The 21,570-nt window shown below is 52.6% G+C and overlaps 1 protein-coding gene and 1 long non-coding RNA gene across 4 annotated transcripts in view; one reads left to right on the forward strand and one right to left on the reverse strand.

Moving 5' to 3' along the window:
• Positions 1-1,108: 1,108 nt before the first annotated feature.
• The window catches only part of MGAT5B (alpha-1,6-mannosylglycoprotein 6-beta-N-acetylglucosaminyltransferase B), a 66,711-nt gene continuing 46,249 nt past the window's right edge, over positions 1,109-21,570 (reverse strand). For all 3 annotated transcript variants that reach the window (XM_024981042.2, XM_024981040.2, XM_059878621.1), the window contains 7 exons: positions 18,019-18,149; positions 10,818-10,973; positions 9,668-9,814; positions 9,368-9,484; positions 3,684-3,758; positions 3,047-3,303; positions 1,109-2,644 (listed from right to left, as the gene is read on the reverse strand). In XM_024981042.2, the coding sequence (XP_024836810.1) occupies positions 2,446-2,644; positions 3,047-3,303; positions 3,684-3,758; positions 9,368-9,484; positions 9,668-9,814; positions 10,818-10,973; positions 18,019-18,149 (1,082 nt within the window). In that variant the 3' untranslated portion in view covers positions 1,109-2,445. The remainder of the gene's footprint in view (positions 2,645-3,046; positions 3,304-3,683; positions 3,759-9,367; positions 9,485-9,667; positions 9,815-10,817; positions 10,974-18,018; positions 18,150-21,570) is intronic.
• LOC132343116 (uncharacterized) lies at positions 16,659-19,177 on the forward strand. The gene is made up of 2 exons (XR_009491802.1): positions 16,659-17,615; positions 18,012-19,177. It is a non-coding gene; the product is annotated as an uncharacterized lncRNA (long non-coding RNA).

Here is a 21,570-nt window from a genome sequence, read left to right on the forward strand (position 1 = left end):
AACAAAGTCTGCTGCTGCTGGACCCACCCTGGACTCGCCTCTGCTGAGGGAACACTGATAACTGGCTCAGATGTCAGCCCTGCCCCTGCAGTGTATACTCTCACAAAGCCCATGGCCACTGTAGCCATGCGCTGCCTGAGCCAACTGACAGCGGAGGGTCCTGTGGCAGACTCATGGCCCATCTTATACGTGTTAACAGAGGTGGCCTAGACGACATTCTAGGCCCTTTGGGCTGTTTCTGCACAGCTAAAACGAGCCTTCTCCCTGGGTCCGTCAGCTGAAACCCCATCTACTGCACACCCTGTACATACTGGCAGGAGCGTGTTTCAGGCTGGGAAGTACAGCGATGTGACAGCTGTCAGTGCTGGTCTCCCTCTGCCCTGCCTGGCAGCAAGGCAGTACCTGCACAGTCCTCTTGAGCAAACACCAGGCCATTCCAGCTCCCTGTCTGCCCAGCAGGCCTCCCAAATGGCAAAGGGGGTTCCCAGGATGAGGGACCCTTTCCTTTTTCACAGCTCCCTCCCAGGGGTGCAGATTCCATCCTGTTTTTTTCTTTTCCCCTGTCTTACCCGGTTACATGGGGTTCTTTCTTGCAGCTTTGGTTGTGAAGGATCTTCTGCCAGCTTTCAGCTGGTTTTCTGTGAGAATTGTTCCATGTGTACATGTATTTTTGATGTGTTCGTTGGGAGATGAACTCATCTTTTTCCTCTGCTGTCCTGACCTCCCTCCCCTAGTCAGTCATCTTATCACGATCCAGCTCAGAGATTCTCATAAAAATGCATTTCTGTCCTTTGACCTCACAGCAAGCACAGCCAGCAGAGGCCAGACCCAGGTGGGCAGAACCGGGTACAGCCTGCTGGTCAAGCAGGGTCCCTAAGGTCACAGTGTTGGGGTGGTCAGAAGGGCCCATGGACTTCTGACACCTGCAGGGATCTCCTCTGAGCAACCTGACATAGCACCAACCTTGTAGATGGAGTGACAATGTGGAAGAGGGGCCCACGGGCCCCAGATATCTGCCCCCAACCCTGGGTGTTCACACCCCACCCCTCCTCCAGGCCTGGGCATCCCAGGAAAAAGATGAGAAATAGCACAACTCCTCCTCTGCACCTCACATCCCAATAAAATATTTATTATTTCAAGAAATAAATCTTTAAAAAAAGAGAGAGAAAAGAGTATCTCTATTGCTTTCCCCCGACAGGTCAGGTCCTTAGTGACTACTGAGTTTCTGTGGCCACAGGGGCCACCCCGACCGAGAGGGCTCTCTGATGGGAGGGGTCCAGCCTCAGGCCCACAGCGGGGCTAATCCCCCCTCTCTGGACTCAGGGTCCTGTGGCTGCCTCCCCAAAAGGGTGGAGGGGCAGGCCTAGGTGGGTGGGGTAGGTTGCCAGAAAGGGAGTGGGATTAAAAACCAACTGGGGTTGGGTGGCAGTGTGTCTGAAGTCCTGGTCTTTTTCCTCAAGCAGGGCTCTGGGCTCAGGCTGAAGGGGAAGGCATGCCACACAAAGATGGACGGACAGCTGGATCCAGAGGAGGTGTGAGGCTGGAGGAAGCTGGAGGTAGGGACGCAGATGCAGCACTGATGGGGTGGGAGGGCACAGGGGGTAGCAGGCCTGGGGAGCCAGGAAATAGGCCAGGTGTGCTGTGGGTGGGGCTGAAGGTCCATCCCAAGCCTGCGAAAGATGCCTGGGGGTGGGGCAGGGCCTGAGGCTTTGGAAGCAAGTCCAAGGTCTGGAGTCGCAGTCATGCTGGGGGAGGTTTCAGGAAATGCCCAAAGTGAAGAGAGTTGGAACAAGCAAAAGGGAGACAATTCAACCCAAGGTCCAGGTGGTCCCTGCAGCCTCCGACCATAGTCCCCAAGGGTGGAAGGGAGAGGGAATTTGGGAAAGCTAATAGGAGGCCTCAACAGGGTCCCCCAGCCTGGCCTTCCCTCAGGCCCCCCACCCTTTCTGCCCACATTGCAAACAGCTCCAGAGGGACAAGGTTGACCCCTCACACATCACTCCCCACTCTGTGGACCGTTCAATGGGCCATCGAGCAAGTATCACCCCGCTTCCTCTGTCGTATACCCAGAGGGCCCCTCCTGGTCCCAAGAAGGACAAGAGCCCTCTCTCCATCTGGCTCAGATCTGGTCTTGCACAGAGCAAGGGACCTCTGACCACCTGCTCCTGGGCCACTCAGTGGGACCCTTGTACCAACCCCCAGCTGTTTGGCCACTGTGCTGCCATGCGCCCCTGGGAGGAGCATGAGGAGCCTGCCTGGGGTGGGCACCAGGTGCTTGGCAGAGTCTCCCCCCTCCCTAGACCTACACACCAATCTGCCCTGCCCACGTCCCGGTCAAGGAAGAAGGCTTCAGTTCGGGGGCGTCGAGGGGATGGAGGGTCACTGGAGCTCGGAATCTGCTGGTGCTTTCTCCTGCAGTGGGGAGGGCCAGCCGGGCAGTCACCCTCACAGACAGTCCTGGCACAAGGCCACCTGGCCCTTGCGGAAGTCTCGGCAGGGGCAGAGCCGCCGATATTTTGTGCTGGAGCCGGCACAGCTGAAGAGCAGAGGTTCCTTCTGCAGGAAGCACTCCTGGCCAGGCTGGGCAAAGGCCGGGTACAGGTGGTTCATCTCTGACTCAATGCCGTCGCAGGGCACCTGCAGCCTGGGTGGGCACCACCGGAGGCGGTCACTCAGTGGGCACTGCCCATTCCCCCCACCCTGGCCCACCCATTCTGGACCCAGGGATGTTTCTAGGAGGCGCTGGGATAAACGCTGGGGTGGGCAGCTCCTGACAGTGGGCAGGAGGGCAGGGCCACAGGCTGATGCATCAGGAGAAATCGGGCAGTTTCTGCAGCCTGGACCTAGAAGATGCCCAGACAGCCTGGGCAGGGGTGTAGAGCTGCAATGTGGAAACCTGCCTGGAAGGTCCCTTCCAGATCCTTCCTCTCTGGGAAGCACTGAGTCCCCCTCACCCTTGCTGGCAGGCCAGGGGGCAAGGCAGTCAAGGGAGTGAGGGGCTACAGGTGAGGTCAGCTGGGCCGGGTCAGGCAGGGGGCTCACTCACTTCTGGAAGGCGTCCTGGCTGTTGAGGAAAGGGAAGAAAGAGGGCTCGCAGATCAGCCCGTGGTCCAGGCAGGCGTCCGTGCAGGCCCTCCCCGCAGCAGCCAGCCAGGCCCGGAGGGAGTGCGCTGGAGGCCAGGCCCCCGGGGCCAAGCTGGCATTGCGGGCCCATTCAAGGTGGGTGGCGTTGGGAGCCAGGATGAAGGGGCTCTGCGGGGCTCGGGTCCCAGGTGGGGCAGGACCTGGGGCTGCACAAAAGTCCTACCGGGAGGAAAGCAGAGTTTGGAGGAAAAATGGGGCACCTCTCTCCCGCCGACTCAACCTACTCCCGACTTCCCCCTCACTTGCTACCAAACTTTTAAGCAGCTTTATAATAAAATGAAAAATAAGAGACTTTGCATTTCCGTGCTATGATATGGAGGCTTGGATGCGAGAGCTGGGGGTCCAGGAGAGGGGCGCTCCAGGCCTGGTCTCTGAGCAGTACTGCTGGCCCCTCAACAGTCCATCTCCACCCTCCGCAGGGAAGGAAACAGGCTGGAGAAAGACGGGGGTGCTAAAGCACCCTGCACCCCGGGCAGAGGTGGGTCCTCAGACTCTGGAGCCGCCCCACCCCAGAGACCGAGAGTGGGGGACCCACACACCTGGTGCTGGATGTAGGCGTGGATTCGCTCCAGCATCCCCTCACACGTGTACTCGTAGGGCAGGTAGGGGTCCACCTGTGGGAGAGACAGGCAGACACATGGGTCAGGAGAAACCCTGGGGCTCCCCAGACCTGGCCACTTGGCTCTGGGAGCAGAGATCTGGGGGCTCAGGCATCCTGCACCCAGCTAGCCGACCACTCCATCCACTCAGATGCCCTGCTCCCCAATGCCCCCCACAGTGGCCCCCAGGGGCTCAGGACAGCTCATCTCTCCTTGGCTCCTTTCCAGCTATACCAAGTTTTCCCTCTTTCCCTAAAGCTCATTGTTCTATCTCCACTTGGGCTGTGATGTCTGCTCTTTCCGAGCCAAACCCTGGATTCATCTTCCCCTTCCCAGGTGGCTCATGGGTAAAGAATCCACTGACAGGAGACATGAGTTCAATCCCTGGGTCAGGAAATTCATCTGGAGGAGGAAATGGCAACCTTCGCTAGTATTCTTTGCTTCCCTAGTCGCTCAGTTCAGCTGGTATAGAATCCGCCTACAACACAGGAGACCCCAGTTTGATTCTTGGGTCAAAAAGTTCCCCTGGAGAAGGGATAGGCTACCCACTCCAGTATTCTTGGGCTTCCCTGGTGGCTCAGTTAGTAAAGAATCTGCCCACAATGCGGGAGACCTGGGTTCGATCCCTGGGTTGGGAAGGTCCCCTGAAGGAGGGCATGGCAACCCACTTCAGTATTCTTGCCTGGAGAATCCCCACAGACAGAGGAGCCTGGGGGGCTACAGGCCATGGGGTCACCAAGAGTCAGACACGACAGTGATCAAGCACAGCATAGCTTAGATGTCACCTCCTCCAGGAAGCAGACCCAGAGTAACACCTCCTGTTTAACTCCTGTTAAAAGACCACTTTCCTTGGCCCTCACCCCAGACCTCCCCAGTGTAGAACTGGCTCCTGTGTTATCATTTCTGATGTGTCCCTTGTCTCCCTCAGGTTAGGAGCCCCATGCACTCTGGGACCATGACTTGTTCACCATTGAATCCCTGATGCCTCACCCACTGCCTGGTACCCAGTCGTCACTGGGGAAGTAGTCGTAGAATGGAAAAGCATCCCGGCTCTGCCTGTGTCCTGCCCAAGATGCGGAAGGTTCATGCAAAGGAACCCAGAGCATCTCTCAGCCTGATGGAATGAGATCACATTTGTGAAGCTTCCTGCCCAGATCAGGCACCTGGGAGCTCTATGAACTAGGTGCCCCAAACAGAGGCCACACACCGTCCGTCTAAATATCAAAGTTACAGAGCAGCGCACACTGGGGCTGATGGGAGCAGATGGATTAGGCAGCTGGGGCCCGAGCAGTGAAGGGAACAAAGGGAGGAAGTGATGAGGGACCTGCCTCCTGGGAGTGGGGACCCGCACCTCTCCTCCACTTTTCCTGCCTGGCCACCCCTGCCCTGTTCACACCAACCCCCTGGGGGCCCAGCACACAGCCAGCCTGGAGGAAAGATCGGCCAGGTGGGCAGGAGGCAAGATCAGGCTGACATGGGAGACAGTCCATCTCAGACTCAGAGAAAGATGTTTTAGCCTTCAACACCCATGCCCAACTCCCCACGTGTGTGTGTGTGTGTGTGTGTGTGTGTGTGGGCACCACACCCAGCCAGCCCACCTCCTGTTAATGCCATTTTCCAGCCAGCAGCACCAGGAATCAGGTAGCTTCAGCCCTGGTAGTGAAATCCTGCAGGTCTGCTCGAGGCCACACTCCCCTGCACCCGCCCTTCCTCATCATCAGAGGTGGGTGGAGTCAGAGCCCAATCCTGCCTCCAGGAGACCCCACCTCGAGGGGCTGCAGGCCCATCCTGAGCCCTCTGGCCAGGGGGATATGCCTGACATCAAGCTGAGGAGGGTCTTGAGAAGCGGCAGCCGCCACCAGGACCGAGTCTCAAGACAAGACCCCTCCCATCTGACCTTGCCCCAGTCCTCACTTCACCTGCACTGTGAGCCGGTGTCCTTAATCCAGGGGCAGTTCCGGGGTCCCAGAGAATTCCCCGGGTCCACACCCAGCCACATCCTTCACAGTCCATCGACCAGCACAGCTTTTCAGCCCTGAGCTCTGCACGGTCAGTCCCAGCCCGAGCTGCTGGCCCCCGAGGCCCCCGAGGCCCCAGCCGCCAGCTGCTGCTCGAGCAGGTCCCCAGTTGCCTCGGGTACAAGGCTTCAAGTCCTGGTTATAAATAAACCCCCCGGAGAAGAGACTTCCCCTCCAAATGTCACTGCCTGCTCTAGCAGCAGCCACCGAGTTATCCCCCTCGTGGTTTGAAGCCTATCACGCGGTGATTCAAAGCCGTGCACCCCCTGAATGAGGGGACATTTCAGAGCAGCCACGTCCCACCTGCCGTGAATCTCCCACCGGACGAGCCAGCCTGCCTGGAAATTACCCCCATTAGGTCTAATTACAGGTGTGCACAGTGATCCATCTCACAGAATGGCAGGTGCTGGTCCTGCTGGAATTACCGGCCTGTGATAATGAGAACGGCGGGCGGGGAGAAAGCGGGCGTCCCTCCCCCCACCTCCCTGTCCCTCCTGTCCCTCCCCTCACCTCGAATGGCCTCACCCTGGACAGAGAGATGCTTGAAGGGCAAACCCAGCGAGGCTGAGAGGCCTGAAAAGAGCCCCCACCTGGAGCCTCCTCGCTGCCTGTTGCGGGGGTGGTGGCAGGCAAAGGGTGGGGGCCGCCGGGCTGATGCCTCAGGTCCCTCTCGGCCCCTCCCCTTCCCTCTCCCCGCAAAAGGCCCACGACTCGAAGAAGAAGCTATGTCCCCTGATGGCGGCCCTCATTCGCTCTCTGAGCTCCTGCCAGCTATCTCTGTTTTTTAAACTAGGATGATCAGATTTACCCAGGGGGCTTGTTTAGAACGCAGACTCCAGTCCAAGTTCGATGCAGGAAACAGGGCACTCAAAGCTGGTGCTCTGGGACAACCCAGAGAGGTGGGATGGGGAGGGAGGTAGGAGGGGGGTTCAGGATGGGGGACACATGTATACCCGTGGCTGATTCATGTCAATGAATGGCAAAAACTACCACAATATTGTAAAGTAATTAGCCTCCAATTAAAATAAATTTAAAAAAAAAAAGTAAAACGCAGACTCCAAGCCACACCTGTCCTTTGAAATCAGAAGCCGGGGACAGGCCCAAGAGTCTGCCTTTTAAACACCTTCCAGGCTAACTGGGAGGTGGGGTAGGAGTGGGGGTGGTTAAAAGCAGAGGGGCCTGGGGCTGGTTTGGAGTCCAGCTGCAAGAGTCAGCCTGGTGAATCTGCAATACCTTAGTTCCCGGACCCTTACGTTCTTGTGATTTTTAATTAACTAATTAACACAATTAAACAGATGTTCATGTTTTTAAAAAATCAAGAGAAAACAAGGCAAAGGAAGTTTTCCTCTGACCCCAGATGCCCAGACCCCGCCCGGGGGCAGCCACGTTATCAGTTTCTTGTGTGTCCAACCAGAAATAATGTGTGAATAGATGAACGGGCTAACACGCACAGACCACCCCCACCCCATTTTTAGGTCTGCAGCTGGGAACACCATCTCCACAGGGCTGGGATCTCACTGAGTTTCTCTCGAGGGAGGGATCCTGGAGGTGGGGCCAGGCCTGTGGCCTGGAGGTGGACAAAAGCCTTCGGAGGTCCCCCTCTCACCCCTGCCTCTGTCCCCACCTCCAGGTGGAAGCCTCGGATGACTGCTTTGGCAAGGGGTGGGCAGAGGGAACGGGAAGGGGGTGGTGGTTTCCTCCAGGATAGCATCCCACAGCACCCTCCCCCATACCTTCCATGGAGGTACCTCTTCAGCCCAGTGTTGAGAGCTGACCCCCTCCCCCACCCCTCATCCATCCAGCGATGGATGGAGCTGGGGGAGGAACACCTCGATTTCCTCATTTCTCAGGTAGGACAATTCGGGATCTGAGTACCCCACCTCTCAGAGGTCCCCGCTAGCATTGGACACCGGGTGCCTGCAGGCAGGGGTAAGCTCCATAACACACCCTGACTCACTGTCCCTCTAGAACCTTCCTTCTTGGGATCACCCCCCAAATAAACTACTTGTCGTCAAATCCCTGTCTGGGGTCAGCTCCTGGAAGAACCCAGTCTCAGTCTGTGACTTGGAGGAGCTCCCCACAGAGGAGGATTTGCTTAAGTGGATGCTTCAGAAGGGGCAGAGGGCTCTCCCCGCACCACTGAGGGAGGGTCCCGAAGTTCAGCCACTTCCAGGTCAACCTGGCCACGTCCGCTACAACTGGAGGTGTACCTAGGCTGTAACATGGCAGTTTCCTGGGCACCTTCTCTAAAGAAACAATCACAGCCGCTCAGGAGGGAAGGACGAGGGTGTAGTGGGTAGAGGCAGGGAGCAGGTGCGGGAGGCAGGGACTCTCTGGGGCCATTTGCTGAGAGGGTGGGCTAAGTGGGGAGAGGGCTGAGTGGGAGGGGACTGATCCATGGGATGCAGGAGGGTGTTAAAAAAATGCCAACCTGGCAGTCCAATGGTTAGGACATGGGATTCAATTCTTGTTTAGGGAACTAAGATCCCACAAGCCACATGGTGTGGCCCCCCCCAAAAAGGAAAAAGCAAACAAACAAACAAACACAAACCTGCCTATAGTCAGGACAACCAGGCAGAACTCTGGACCCAGAGCTAAGCATTTAAGACCATAGGGGGATCTATGCCTGCTGGCCTCTGTCCCGAGCCTAGCAGGGCCCCCAGCTCCCCGGGCAGCTGGGCGTCCTCCTGGGCATGGCTCTCCCTTGTAGAGCCCCTGCTCCACATGCTCTCTGACTCTGCCACAAGCTTACCCTGAGCCGCACATCCCTCCAGGGACGGCACACGCAATGAACGAACAACAGGGTATTGGGCAGGGAAGAGGACCCAGCAGGAGTGGTTATTTTGGCTCAGCCTGCAGTCTGAGCTACTGCAAGAAGTGGGTCCAGAGGGCCTGTGGCGAGCAGAAAGCCCCCACCCCCACCCCGTTCACACAGTCTGACCTCCTCTCTATATACAGGGACCATGAGAGCACACAGGGGGCTCTCAGATGCCAAAGGTGCCAGCAGAGGAGGCGAGCTGCACAAGCCCCTCCCTGCCCCTCCCATACACAAGTGCATCCCCCGCACACACACCAACACTTACTTGCTGGAGGAAACACAAATGCTCCACCCACTTGCTACCCAAAGGTGGTGCCACCACCAACACCACAGATCTGGTTTGAAAGGCAGGGCTTCAGCCCCACCCAACCTGCTGAATCTGAACCTGTGCTTTTAACAAGATCCCAGATGATCTGTGGGCCCTGAGATGTGCTGCCCAAGGCCACAGAGACAGCAAGAGTCCAAAGAACCTTCACACATTCATCCTGGAAACCACCCTGCACCTAACTTGTGCTAACAGGACCTGGCCTCCTAAGACACTCAATAAGTGATTCCGGATCCAGGGCTGCCATGTAAGGTTGTGTAGGCTGCCCACTGCACAAAAGCATATTTCCGCCTCCACTTCCTCGACAAACACACACACATCCAAGTTGGTGAGTGGGGCCCCTGCGCAAATTTGCCAATCCAGGCCTGCAAGTCTGAATTCACCAAGAGGAGCATCTTTTTCCAATTATAGCAAAGACCCAAAGTATAGGATATTGGCGGTGCTGACTGGATCCGAGCCTCACCTGGGTTGTCATGATGGCTTGGATGGCTGCTTCAAACTCCTCTGAGTTGTTGTAGTCAACGGTCCACACGTGGGGCTTGCCAATGAAGTTCTCTGCATAGGGATGCTGGGAGAATACCTACCCAGGGCACAGAGACAGGCGGCTTCTCCCTGTGCTGCCAAGCTGGGCTGGGTGAAGGGGAGGTGCCCCCACCCATCTGGGCCATCTCTCCTTCACCCCAGGCTTCATGCTTCTCCTTCCAGGAACTTTGGGGTCCCATCTCAGAGCCCCTGGATGTGGGCTCAGGCCCTTCCCACTCACCTCTCTGGAGGTGGGCTTGCCCCGGAAGAACTCGTGGTTGAGGGAGCTGTGGGGCGGGCTGAACCGGGACTGCAGGAAGACACAGCCGTTGGCGATGGCCTCCAGCGGGGCAGGGCCCTCATAGGGAAAGCCAAACCCTATGAAGAGCTGCAGAACCAAGGTGGCATGATGATCAGGGAAGGTTGGGTATCACAGCCCAGGAGCCCCGAGAAGCTGGGGGTGCGGTTGGGGTCAGGACATTCACAGGAGGCAACTGGGGCAGTAGAGAGCACAGGCCAGCTGTGTGCCTTGGCCATCGTGAAGTGAGGAGGTCTAATTAGGTAATATCAATGGCCTCTTCCTGCTCCAAAGACTATGCCTTGGAGAGGAAAAGAAACAGCAAGGGTTCCCAAGCTTACAAGGCTTCAGGCCACTCCTACAGTTGACCTCAAAGGACCTTTACTCACTCACCCAAAAGACATTCATTCAGCACCTGACTTGCACTAGAGGAGTGCTCATAGGGTTGGCCCCTGGAAGATGATATAAGTGATTCTGAATCGGGTTGCCACGTAAGGTTGTTTGGGTTGCTCACTGCACAAAGGTATCCTCTTTCTACCCCAATACATACACACCACACATACCCAAGATGCCTAAAGAAAGGAGCTATGGTCAGATTAGGAAAGGACCTAGCAGCTGGAAAGAGACCCTTCAGGTTCAGCTGACACTTCAGGGCCCACAGCAGGATCATGCTCCAAGGACACAGTTCAGGAACTTCCAGAAGCAGTCAGATGGAACTCTAGCCTGGCTGCTCCTCCTCCTTTTGCCCCTGGCCTGTCTTTCTACCCACTCAGTGGCTCTGAAATCCATGCCTGACCCAGAAGTCGGCTGGACTGGTGTTACGGGGCAGCAGGCGGGAAGCCCAACTCTTTTTCCCATCACTGAACCCCATCCAGCTCCCTTTCCCTGATGGGTAGCTCTATCTCTAATCTTGGCTCCGACCAGCACGTAGGAGGCCTGGACACGAGGTTCAGGGCAGCAGAGCATGCTGGGGCATGTCCACACGTAGAAGGGGGCATGAGCGACAGTGGCAGATGTGGCAAGCATGAATGGGCAGCCTCCTGGGCGTCTATGGCCGGGCTGGGGTGAGGATGGAGGAGGGGGTGGGGCTCACTTTGGCCTTGCGCAGCAGCTGCTGGAACTCAGGCTGCGGCAAGAGGCCGTGGTTCTTCACAAAGGCCGGGACTTCGGGGGGCCGCTGGCTCTCGTAGTACACGGTGCCGTGGATCTCCATGTACTTGTTCAAAATGCTCAAGAACTTCTCCTTCCCCTGGAAGAGGAGGAGGAGGAGATGGGGGCCTTGCTCTGACCACAGATGGCAGAGCCCACTGAAGAGACATCACTGGTCGGGAAATCAGAAAACATGGGCCAGTTTCAGGTTGGTCCCTAATCAGCTGTGTGACCTTGAAGACGCCCCCTCTCCTCTCTGGACCTCAATTCCTTTATCTGTGAGTTGCAAAGGTTGGACTAGACCAGGGGCCCTAGGCCTGTTTAGCCACGGACCTGTTGTCTTCCAAACGTCTCCCATAGAAACCAACATCCAATTGCATCCAAAAGTTTGTATTGTCAAAGCTATGGCTTTTCCAGTAGTTGTGTTTGGATGTGAGAGTTGGACCATAAAGAAGGCTAAGCACCGGAAAACTGATGCTTTTGAATTATAGTGCTGGAGAAGACCCTTGAGAGCCCTGGGACAGCAAGGAGATCAAACCAGTCAATCCAAAAGGAAATCAACCTTGAATATTCACTGGAAGGACTGATGCTGAAGCTGAAGCTCTGATACTTTGGCCACCTGATGAGAAGAGCTGATTCACTGGAAAAGATACTGATACTGGGAAAGATTGAGGGCAGGAGGAGAAGGGGACAACAGAGGATGAGATGGTTGGATGGCATCATCAACTCAATGGACATGAGTTTGAGCAGGAGACAGTAAGGACAGGGGAGCCTGGCGTGCTGCAGTTCATGGGGTCACAAAGAGTCGGACACACTTAGTGACTGAACAACAAATGGAGCTACTTGGCCTCCTCTGAACCCTGATGACCTCTGCAGTGGTGTGCAGCATGGGCGAGTAGATCACACCTCAGCGCCTGGGTGCCCATCTGACCCTACGGCTCAGGCTCTGAGCTGGGAGCTGCAGTCAGTGTAGGATCTCAGTAGAAATAAGCATGGGATTGGCTGCTGGGTTCTATTTTTTAGTTTTTTTTTTTTTTTTTTTTTTTTGAGGCTTGCAGAAGAAAGGAAGGGATAAGTTGAAGGGAAAGTAGCTACAAGATCATGAATCAGGGTAGGGCTTGGAGCTCTTTTCAGGGAGTGTTGGTTCCCAGCAGATCAGTGGGTCAGAGGAAAAGAACCCATGGTTCCCCATGTCCTACCAGCCAGCATGAAGTCAGACCACCAGAAGCTCCAGCCCAGATTTAGTTTATAAACCACAGCTCTTGAAGAATGTTATCAACAAATATTAAAATAATTAACAATTCACATTTTGAAACTCAAAGTGCATAAATTTTTTACAAAGAGGCCTTCCACATTGGGTAATGCAGATCAGCCCTGTCTCTGAGAATGATCAGGAAATACAGGGAAAACACCTATGATGGCCCTGAAAATCTAACAAAGAATGAAAAAATTTGAGGCCAAGACCTGGGGGAAAGAAGAAAAGAGATTGTTGAGTCCAGTGTCGGGTTTGGTTTTCCTCCTGGGGGGCCCACCCGCTGATTCCAAGGGCAGGATCCAGGCAGCGGAGCAGACCTGGGAGAGGAAAGTCTAAGTTCAAGGCCTGCTAAAGATAGGAAGCGTTGATGGAAACTACCCTTTGGGTTGGAATTCTGAGGAATTACATCACGGATGAAAGGGTGGACCAGAACTAGAAACACTCTTGCTGCTGCTGCTGCTGCTAAGTCGCTTCAGTCGTGTCGGACTCTCTGAGACCCCATAGACGGCAGCTCACCAGGCTCCACTGTCCCTGGGATTCTCCAGGCAAGAACACTGGAGTGGGTTGCCATTTCCTTCTCCAATGCAGAAAGTGAAAAGTGAAAGGGAAGTCGCTCAGTCGTGTCCGACTCTTCGCGACCCCATGGACTGCAGCCTACCAGGCTCCTCCGTCCATGGGATTTTCCAGGCAAGAGTGCTGGAGTGGAGTGCCATTGCCTTCTCCGAGAAACACTCTTAACAGAGGCTAAATTCTTTTAAAATGGTCTCAATCACTATCACTGATTAAGGTGATCTAGGGGACGTCCCTGGTGGTCCAGTGGTTAAGAATCCACTCTTCCAGTGCAGGGGGTGTAGGTTCAATCCTTGATTGGGGAACTAAGATCCCATATGCCATTAAGCATGGCCAAAAAATTAAAAAAAAAAAAAAAGACGATCTGGGATTGCAAAATCAGTTCTAAGCCAAGAATAAAAGAAAATCCTCTCTGGAAGAAGAGAACATTATTCTTGACCTCAAATTATTTCTACAATTTTTCATATTTACTTTCCAGAACCACCCCTAACTCAAAAAGAAAAAAAAAAAAAAAAAAAAGGAACCAACGAAATCCCAATCAAAATCCCAGCAGGCATTTTTATAGAAATTGACAAGCTAATTCTAAAACTCATTTGGAAATGTTGGAAATGCAAGGACGTAGAACCGACAAAATAACTTTGAAAAAGACAAAGAAAGTGAGCAGACTTATCTGATCTCGAGACTTATTACAGAGCTACAGTAATCAAGACTGTGATGCTGGCATCTAGTTAGACAGATAGATCAATAGAACAGAAGAGAGAGTCCAGAAATAGACCCACACATGTGGGGTCAATTGATTTCTGACAAAGACGCAAAGACATTTCAGTGGAGGAAGGGACAGTCTTTTCAACAAATGGTCACGGATCACTCGATATCCATATGCAAAAAAAAAAAAAAAAAGGAAAGGGAAGGGGAAGAAAATACAAATTAAAAAAACATTTTTTTTTAAGGAAAGGGGAAAAAGTACTTCAATCCGTACTTCATATCATATATAAAAGTTAATTCAAAATGGATCACAGGGACTTCCCTGGTGGTCCAGCGGTTAAGACTCTGACTTCTAATGCACGGAATGGGTTTCAATCCCTGGTCGGGGAACTAACATCCCACAAGCTGTGCAGATTGGCCAAATTTTTTTTTAAAGAGGAGAGACACTGGGGCAGAAGCTATATTTAAAGAAATGGTAGCTGAGAATTTTCTAAAATTAGTGAAAGTCCAAACTACAGAGCCAAGAAGATCTACAAACTCCATGCAGGATAAAAAAGAAAACAAACAATGAAAACCACGGAGGCTTCTTTTAGTGAAACTACTGAAAACCAAATAAATAGAAGCCTCAAAAGCAAGCAAAGGAAAACACACGCACACAAATCACCTTTAAAGGAACAATAAGACCCACACTGACTTAGCAGAATGACAGAGGGCAGAGGACAAGCTAGAATTTGTACACGATGAACATAACCACCAAGACATTTTTAGAAAAATCAAAAACAGCAAACCCAGACTAGGGTGTTTCCTTCTAGAGAAGGACAATGATCCTAAATGGAATCTCAGCGACGTAGGAAGGAACACAAATCAATAAAAAGGACAGATGTGAGTAAATGTAAATAAACACTGACTTTATGAAACAACTGTAATACTAATATATTGTGTGGTATACAATATTTGGACAGTATTAAAATACCATAAGAGTATATCAGCTGGGGAGAATAGAAATAAAACATTTAAAGATTCTTTTACAACCCCATAAAAGCTTTAAAGTATTGACTTATATTAGGCTTTGATAAGTCAAGGATGTATGTTATAACCTTTACAGTAGCCTAAAGAATACAAAAACATTAGGAAAATCAGAACCTAAAGAATATGAGAACATAATTAGCTAAAGAAAGGTGGATTTTAAAAAGTACATCAATGTAAAAGAAGGCAAGAAGTGAGGGGGGAAAACATGGAACGGCTGAGAAAAAGAAAAAGAGGACTTCCCTGGTGGTTCAGTGGTTAAGAATATGCCTGCCAAAGCAGGAGACACGGGTTCGATCCCGGGTCCGGGAAAATTCCATGTGCCCCAGGGCAACCAAGCCTGCCTGCTGCAACTAGAGAAAACCCTTGCGAAGGAACAAAGAAACAGCCAAAAATAAGTAAATAAATATGTAAATTTTTAAAAAACAGAAAAGAAAAAAGAAACCAACTAATAAAATAGTAGATTCAGAGTCAAATAATATCAGTCATCACACCAAATGTAGAAAGGATTACTTATTATAAATTGACTCATGCCCCCAGAAAAATATCACATCAAGGATGTAAGGTGTGAAGAAAATGTCTCTAAGGCCCCTGTTCAACTTTCTGACCCCATCACCAGAGCAGCTGTTGTTAACGGTTTCTCCTGTGCCTTCCTCAGATCTTTTATGCACGATAAGCGGATGTACATTTTCTTTAAACCACACACATACATGCACAGATGGGTTCATGTCACATGCACTGTTCACCAACTTTTTCTCACCTAATAATATATATATATACATATGTGAGTATTTATGTGTGTAAATGTAAAGTTTTACAAAACAGTAGTTACCCTTGATACATATAAAGTCCTCTGATATCCTTTTATTCTCTTGTTGCTCTGCTATTCCACTTCATTTAGAAAGGCTAATTAAGACTCAGAAAAAGAGCAACTGTAGGATCTCACTAATCTCTTGAAGAGAGTCAATCTCATAGAAACAGTAGAATGGTTAGTGTCAGGGGCTGGGGGTGGGGGAAACGGGATCATGGGGGTCAAAGCGGACAAACTTTCAGTTACAAGATGAATAAATCCAGGGATTTAACGACCGGCCTGGTGACTACGGTTACTCAAACTGTACTGTACACTTGAAATTTTCCCAGAGAGTCGACCTTAAGTGTTCTCACCACACAGACACACAGCATATAAGGTGATGGACGTGTAAAGCAGCTTGATGGTGGTACTCATTTGACAATGTATATGTATAGCAAGCCATCATGTTGTACACCTTAAATACACACAATTTCTCCTTGTCAATTATACCTCAGTAAACCTAAGGAGGAAAAACAAAACAAAAACAAAACAAAGCCAAGTTGCAGTTTGAAAAGCCGAGCTTAGGTCCCCCACGTGGCACTTCTGATGTCCGGAATGATTCCTCCAGCAGCAAGGCTGGATTGGCCTGCACCTGGATAAGCAGTCTTTTACCCATCCTCTCACTCCCAGTCCCTGGGACAGACTCTCATAAAATAGCAGTATCTAAGCCTTAGCCTCCAGCTCTAGGGACCCAGGATAAGACAAACCTCCTCGACACAAAAGTCATCAAACCCTCGCCCTGATCCCGGCTGCCGCGCCCCTAAGGATGTGACAACCGCGCCTTCTCCTTCCTCCTCCGCCTCTGCCACCTGGTCCCCTGAACTCCGGATGGCATCTGTCCCAGGATGCTGCTGTCATTCCTTTCTTCACCCGGCCGCCTCTGCCTGCCTTTGGTCACAAAGACCAGAGCACAGATATCTTTTTTTGGAAGAAGCTTCTTTGAGGTCTCTTGCTGTACAGCATTGCTCCTGGCTATCCCAGAAGCTCCTGAGCCTGAGATAAAACCGTTCTCTTCCCAGATCTCATGACCTCTCATTCTCTTGGGGCAGTCTCTGAACAGTGTTCTCTGGCACAAGCAGACACTGTCTGTGCTCACTCCCTTGCCCAATGCCCCAGGCATCCTGGCAGCCAGCTTGTCTGGCATCATATGAAAATGGCCCCTTGCTTCTGTCCCCACACTCCATGGTGGCCACTGACATCTCAGCCAGGTCTTGGACCCTTAGTCCAGCCTGCAGAGCTTCTCTCTGCCATCATCCAAGGCATCATAAAAAAAGGAGGCTATTAAAAGTCTTGGCCCTAGACTTAGATGTGGGTTCTAATCCCAGCCCCGCCCACTTAACTAGTTGGTCACACTAACCTCACAGTTGATGGGCAAGTGAGAAAATAATGTGAGTACCTGGCAACAGTAAGCTCTGGCTGGATGAGTATTAACCATGGCTGCGACCTCAGAGGGTTGTCTTGGCACAGATCACGAGATGTCCCTTAATTCCTCCCCCTTACTCAGTCACAGAACTCCAGGGCTAAGCTGGGCACACATGGCTAGAGCACATCTACTTCCAATGTCGCCTAACTCTGGCTTTGGCCTTGGGACTGAGACCTAGCCACGGGGCCATATGGCGCAGAGCTGTGTGTAACCTTCAGGAGATATGCTAAACCTGGCCTTCCTCCTCTTCCTCCTCCAAAGCCCCCGACCCAGCACCACCTGCTGAAGGGCAGATGTAATGACTGCAATCTGTGGTCATCTTAAACCACGAAGCAAGACTGCAGATGGCAACTAAATGCAGCGAGTCAACCAGGGGAGAAGAGCCCCAGGGGTCAACCCAACACTGACAGCTCCAGGGCTTGTCAACAGGAAAGAGGACACACTTCCCTCTTGTCTCAGTCATGGTTAGGGCTTTTCTTTGACAGCTGGACCTAATCCATACAGCGTGAGAATCATTCATTAAGATGGTCATGTGACAGCTCGACACGGAGTATGGTGGCTGCCCGATGGTTCCCATGATGGGCATCTTTATTATTAACCTTTAACCTCATGTCACCTGCCTTAGGTCAACTGTCCATCCTAGGAGCTGCCCTGTTCCACACCGAGCTGGACCCTGACTTCCAGGGCCCAGAAAGAGCCCACCTGAGACCCCGATGTCCCCATCACCCTTCTCCCACCTTGGTCTGGTCATCTACAGTGCTACCAAGCCCAGAAAGCCCAACTTGGGAGCATCCCCCGGGGAGACCCTCTGGAGCGCAGGGAGCGGCAGGACGTGGAAGGAACACGCGGTAGTCACCATACCTGGAGCTGCCTCGTTGCCAGGGGGGCAGAGAGAAAAGAGGAGAGAGAACAGGTCAGTGGCCAGGTGAGCGGTAACGTCCCACACAGACGGTGCTTCTTGGAGGGACTTTGCCCTTAAGCTGGGGTCCAATCCCTAGTCCTCTCTTATTTCTCCCCTGCCTCCCACCCCCCAGAATCCCCACATGTAGCCTAAACCCCTTTGGTGAGTTAGAGTGTTTGTGGATCCACCCGAGCAAGGGCGGGGGATGAAGCCGTTTGAATTTGTTGCAAAGAGTGGAGGCAGGGAGGGGAGGGAGGCAGGGAGGGGAGTGAGGCAGGAGTCCCTGGCCGGTATTTCCAATGGCATTTCTTTTTTGACCACTAGTGGGGGCCGTTTCCACCTTCCAGGGCTGGGGGTTGGGAGCTTCCTGGGGGCCGAGAGTTGGTGATGGGGTCTGGGGGCCGGCAGGTCTCACCTTCCAGATACTCGCCTCCTTGCCGTACACCACTGCCATCTTGCTGGCCTTGCCATCTTTGATGAGCTGCTTCTCTGTCTCATTGAGCTCCTCGGACACGAAGCCCATGAAGGAGTTGTCCGGGGTGTGAGCTGCAGCCAGACCACGAGGTCAGGAAGGGGCATGCCCTGGTCTACCCAGACTGGCCCCACTGGAGGGGACACCCGTTTGGCAGGGAAATGGAAGGGGGTAGGAGGTAAGGGGTGCGATTTGGGTTGGGCGGTGGGGAGAGCATCCATCCATCAGGGCCCTGGCCCCCTTCCGCGGCATCTCTCACCCCCTCCCCTCTCTCTTTCCATGCAGATCTGTGCTCACAGGGCTCTGCTGAGAGGTCTTTCCTGACCCCAGCCCCTCTCCGTCTCCTTTCCCTGCTATATCTTTTGCCCCAGAACTCACTGATCAGACACGACAGTACATAGTGATTTGTTCGTCTGTTACTGTCGGAATCTAAGAGGGAGGGAGCTGTCTGTGTCCCCGGCCCCTGGGAGCTCCTGGCCCGGCTGGTTCACGCATGCGCGGACCCATCTCCGCGTTCACACCTGCAAACTTCTGCCCTGCCCTTCGCTTAAGCGCCCACCGCCCATTTCCACGATAAGAAAACCGTATTCCGCTCCAGGGCCCCACTCGCACGTCACCTCCTCTCCTCCCAAGAGCCTTCTCTGGGGTCTGAGTGCCCTCCCTTTGAGGGCCTGTCTGCCGTCCTTAGGTCTCCGGCAAAGCGCGGATTCGCACCCTGACTCACTTCCCAGAACCCAGAGCACCAGGGTCAGGATGTGCGTTTCAGCTGCGTCTCCAGTTCCTCGGCCAGGCTCCAGGCATGATTAGCTCGTCTGCCGCGGCCGGCTAAAGGAGTGGGCACAGGCGCCATCCATCTGCAAGGAACAGGGTCTCTCCTTTCCATGCAAAGGACCTCGAGCAGAATGCCTATGGAACCCAATTACACCTACTCTACCTTCCTGGTGGGAGAGGTTGCATGTGGGAAATAGGTTGGCAGCAGCCATATGCCCTTGATTTCCCAGAACAACCCTGAGGCCAAACACCCCGTTTCTTCATTTCAGATGCACGTTTTTCATATTTTAGCATTTCTGTAATCGGGATATACTTTTTTTTTTTTTTTTTCCCCTTTTGGTGGTGCCACCTGGCGTGTGTAATCTTGGTTCCCCCACCAGGGATCTAAGCCGCGCACCCTGCCATGGAACCACGGAGTCTTAACCGCTGGACTGCCAGGGGAGTCCTGGGATGTATACTTTAATCAAATGTGTAGATGTGACATGGTATGTCCACCCAACCCCCTCAATACCCACAAAATTCTTAATCAGTATCTGGTGCATCTTAGAAGAGGTGGTGGTTTTCTATCCAGAAAGCTCATGGATTCTTGAGTGTGAAAATCTGACCATTGTAAGGACAAGTCTTTGCTGGCTGCAAAACAAAATGATCTCCCCTCTGGGCTTCCCTGGTGGCTCAGCTGGTAAATAATCCACTTGCAACGCAGGAGACCCCGGTTTGATCCCTGGATCAGGAAGATCCCCTAGAGAAAGGATAGGCTACCCACTCCAATATTCTTGGGCTTCCCTGGTGGCTCAGATGGTAAAGAATCCACCTACAATGCGGGAGACCTGGGTTCAATCCCTGGGTTGGGGAAGATCCCCTGGAGGAGGGCATGGCAACTCTCTCTAGTATTCTTGCCTGGAGAATCCCCATGGACTGTAGCCCGCCAGTCTCTGTTGTCCATGGGGTTGCAAAGAGTCAGGTATGACTGAGCTGCTAAGCACACACTAGGGTTTCAGAGGCTTGGGGGTGGCGGTGGGGGTGGGGGATAGGGAGGGGCTGGAGGCCAGGAGTTGTTTCTGTGATGCTCAGAGCTCAGGAAGCTCTCCTGTCTCAGGAGGCTCTGCCCAGGCCGGGGAGAAGCCCCAGGAGGGCAGACAGACTCTTCTCCCTGACTCAGTTTCCCTACCTAGCCCCACCCCTGCCTCTGTACCTACTCTCTGGCTCCAGCTGGGGCTGCAACCAGGCCTCTCTCCTGCTCGCCATTTTCTCCCATTTTTAAGAAAATCTCATTCCGCCAACTCCACAAGAAGTGACAGATTTAGAAAAATTAGCTAAACTAGTAGACATGGGACAGGGAAGTATTGCAACCAATTAAAATAACAGGGACCATGAAAAAGAGCTCCTGGGGGCAGGGCAAGGTGGGGAGAGGCAGCCAGCCTCCCAGTTGCTCTTTGGATAAATCAACCAGCTAGATGTGGAAAGAGGTCTGCTCATGAATTCCTTTCTGGACTTAGGATATCATTAAGACAGGCAAGTTTGTGTTTCGTTCTCTTTCTTTAATTTATTCAATCAATTAACATTTTCTGAAGACCTCAATAGGCTCCAGGGAAATAAAGCTAAATCAGTCAGTGGCTCCTGTTTGAGTGTTTCCTAATCTATCAGTGGAAATAAATGTATAAGCAAATAACTCATATTTCAATATATGCTTTAACAGAATTAGGTTTAAGAGTTATAAACACATTCTGCCTGGAATAGATAAGGTGATTAGTGAAAGTGTTGGCAAAAAGAAGAGACATTTGACATGGGGTTTTGGAGGATGAGTAGGAGTTTGCCCTGGTTGGGGAACTAAGATCCCGCGAGCAAAGCATAAGCTACGTGGCATGACAACAACAGCAACAAGTCTTCATGACGTTCCCTAGCGCAGGAACCTACAGTGACTCTCAAATTACCATATCCAATGTAAACGTGGGACTCTTTGCTAAAGACCCACCTCTCTGCTCCCGGATCCTGTGTTTTCCCTCTCTGCTGTCACATATGCTGTTGCCATAGTCCAGAGCATCGCCACCACTACCCACCCAGCCCACTCCGATCTCTTGGCTGGGAGCACATTGCCACCTGATGACCTGTTAGGACTCTTCTCATGGAGAAGCCTCATACAACCCTGCAATGGGCCCGGGGAGGGAGTCTGGCACCCACAGAACCATGTGACTTCAGACAGGACATTCCACCTCTCTGGGCCTCAGTTTCCTCATCTGGGTTCCAAGGAAACTTCCCACCTTCCCAGTCAAGCCATTGGTGGTGGTTTGGTCGCTCAGTAACGTCTGCCTCTTGTGACCTCATGGACCGCAGCCTGCCAGACTCCTTTAACCATGGGATTTCCCAGGCAAGAATACTGGAGTGGGTTGCCATTTCCTTCTCCAAATCAAGCTCGTGTATTATTCAAAAATCTCATCTTCCTCTAATGCAGCCTAGAACCTAAACAGTAACACAAAAGAAGTCACTAAACACGCAGAAGGGATGCAGTCACTTGACGGGCTGAGTAAAAATCAGCTACTTTACTTATAAGCAAATTCCTCAGGACCCTGCTTGGAACCAAAGTCACTCTTAACTTAGAGACAATCCTGATGAGGATGCTTGTCTGACTTTCTGACCCACAGCCTTCAAAGAGCCGCCAATTAGACATGCAAGATGCCACGGCAGGCAGATAGCCTAACAACGATTAAAAGTGACAGCTGACAGCCT

The sequence above is a fragment of the Bos taurus genome, chromosome 19 (assembly GCF_002263795.3).
Source record: "Bos taurus isolate L1 Dominette 01449 registration number 42190680 breed Hereford chromosome 19, ARS-UCD2.0, whole genome shotgun sequence".
NCBI lineage: Eukaryota > Metazoa > Chordata > Mammalia > Artiodactyla > Bovidae > Bos > Bos taurus.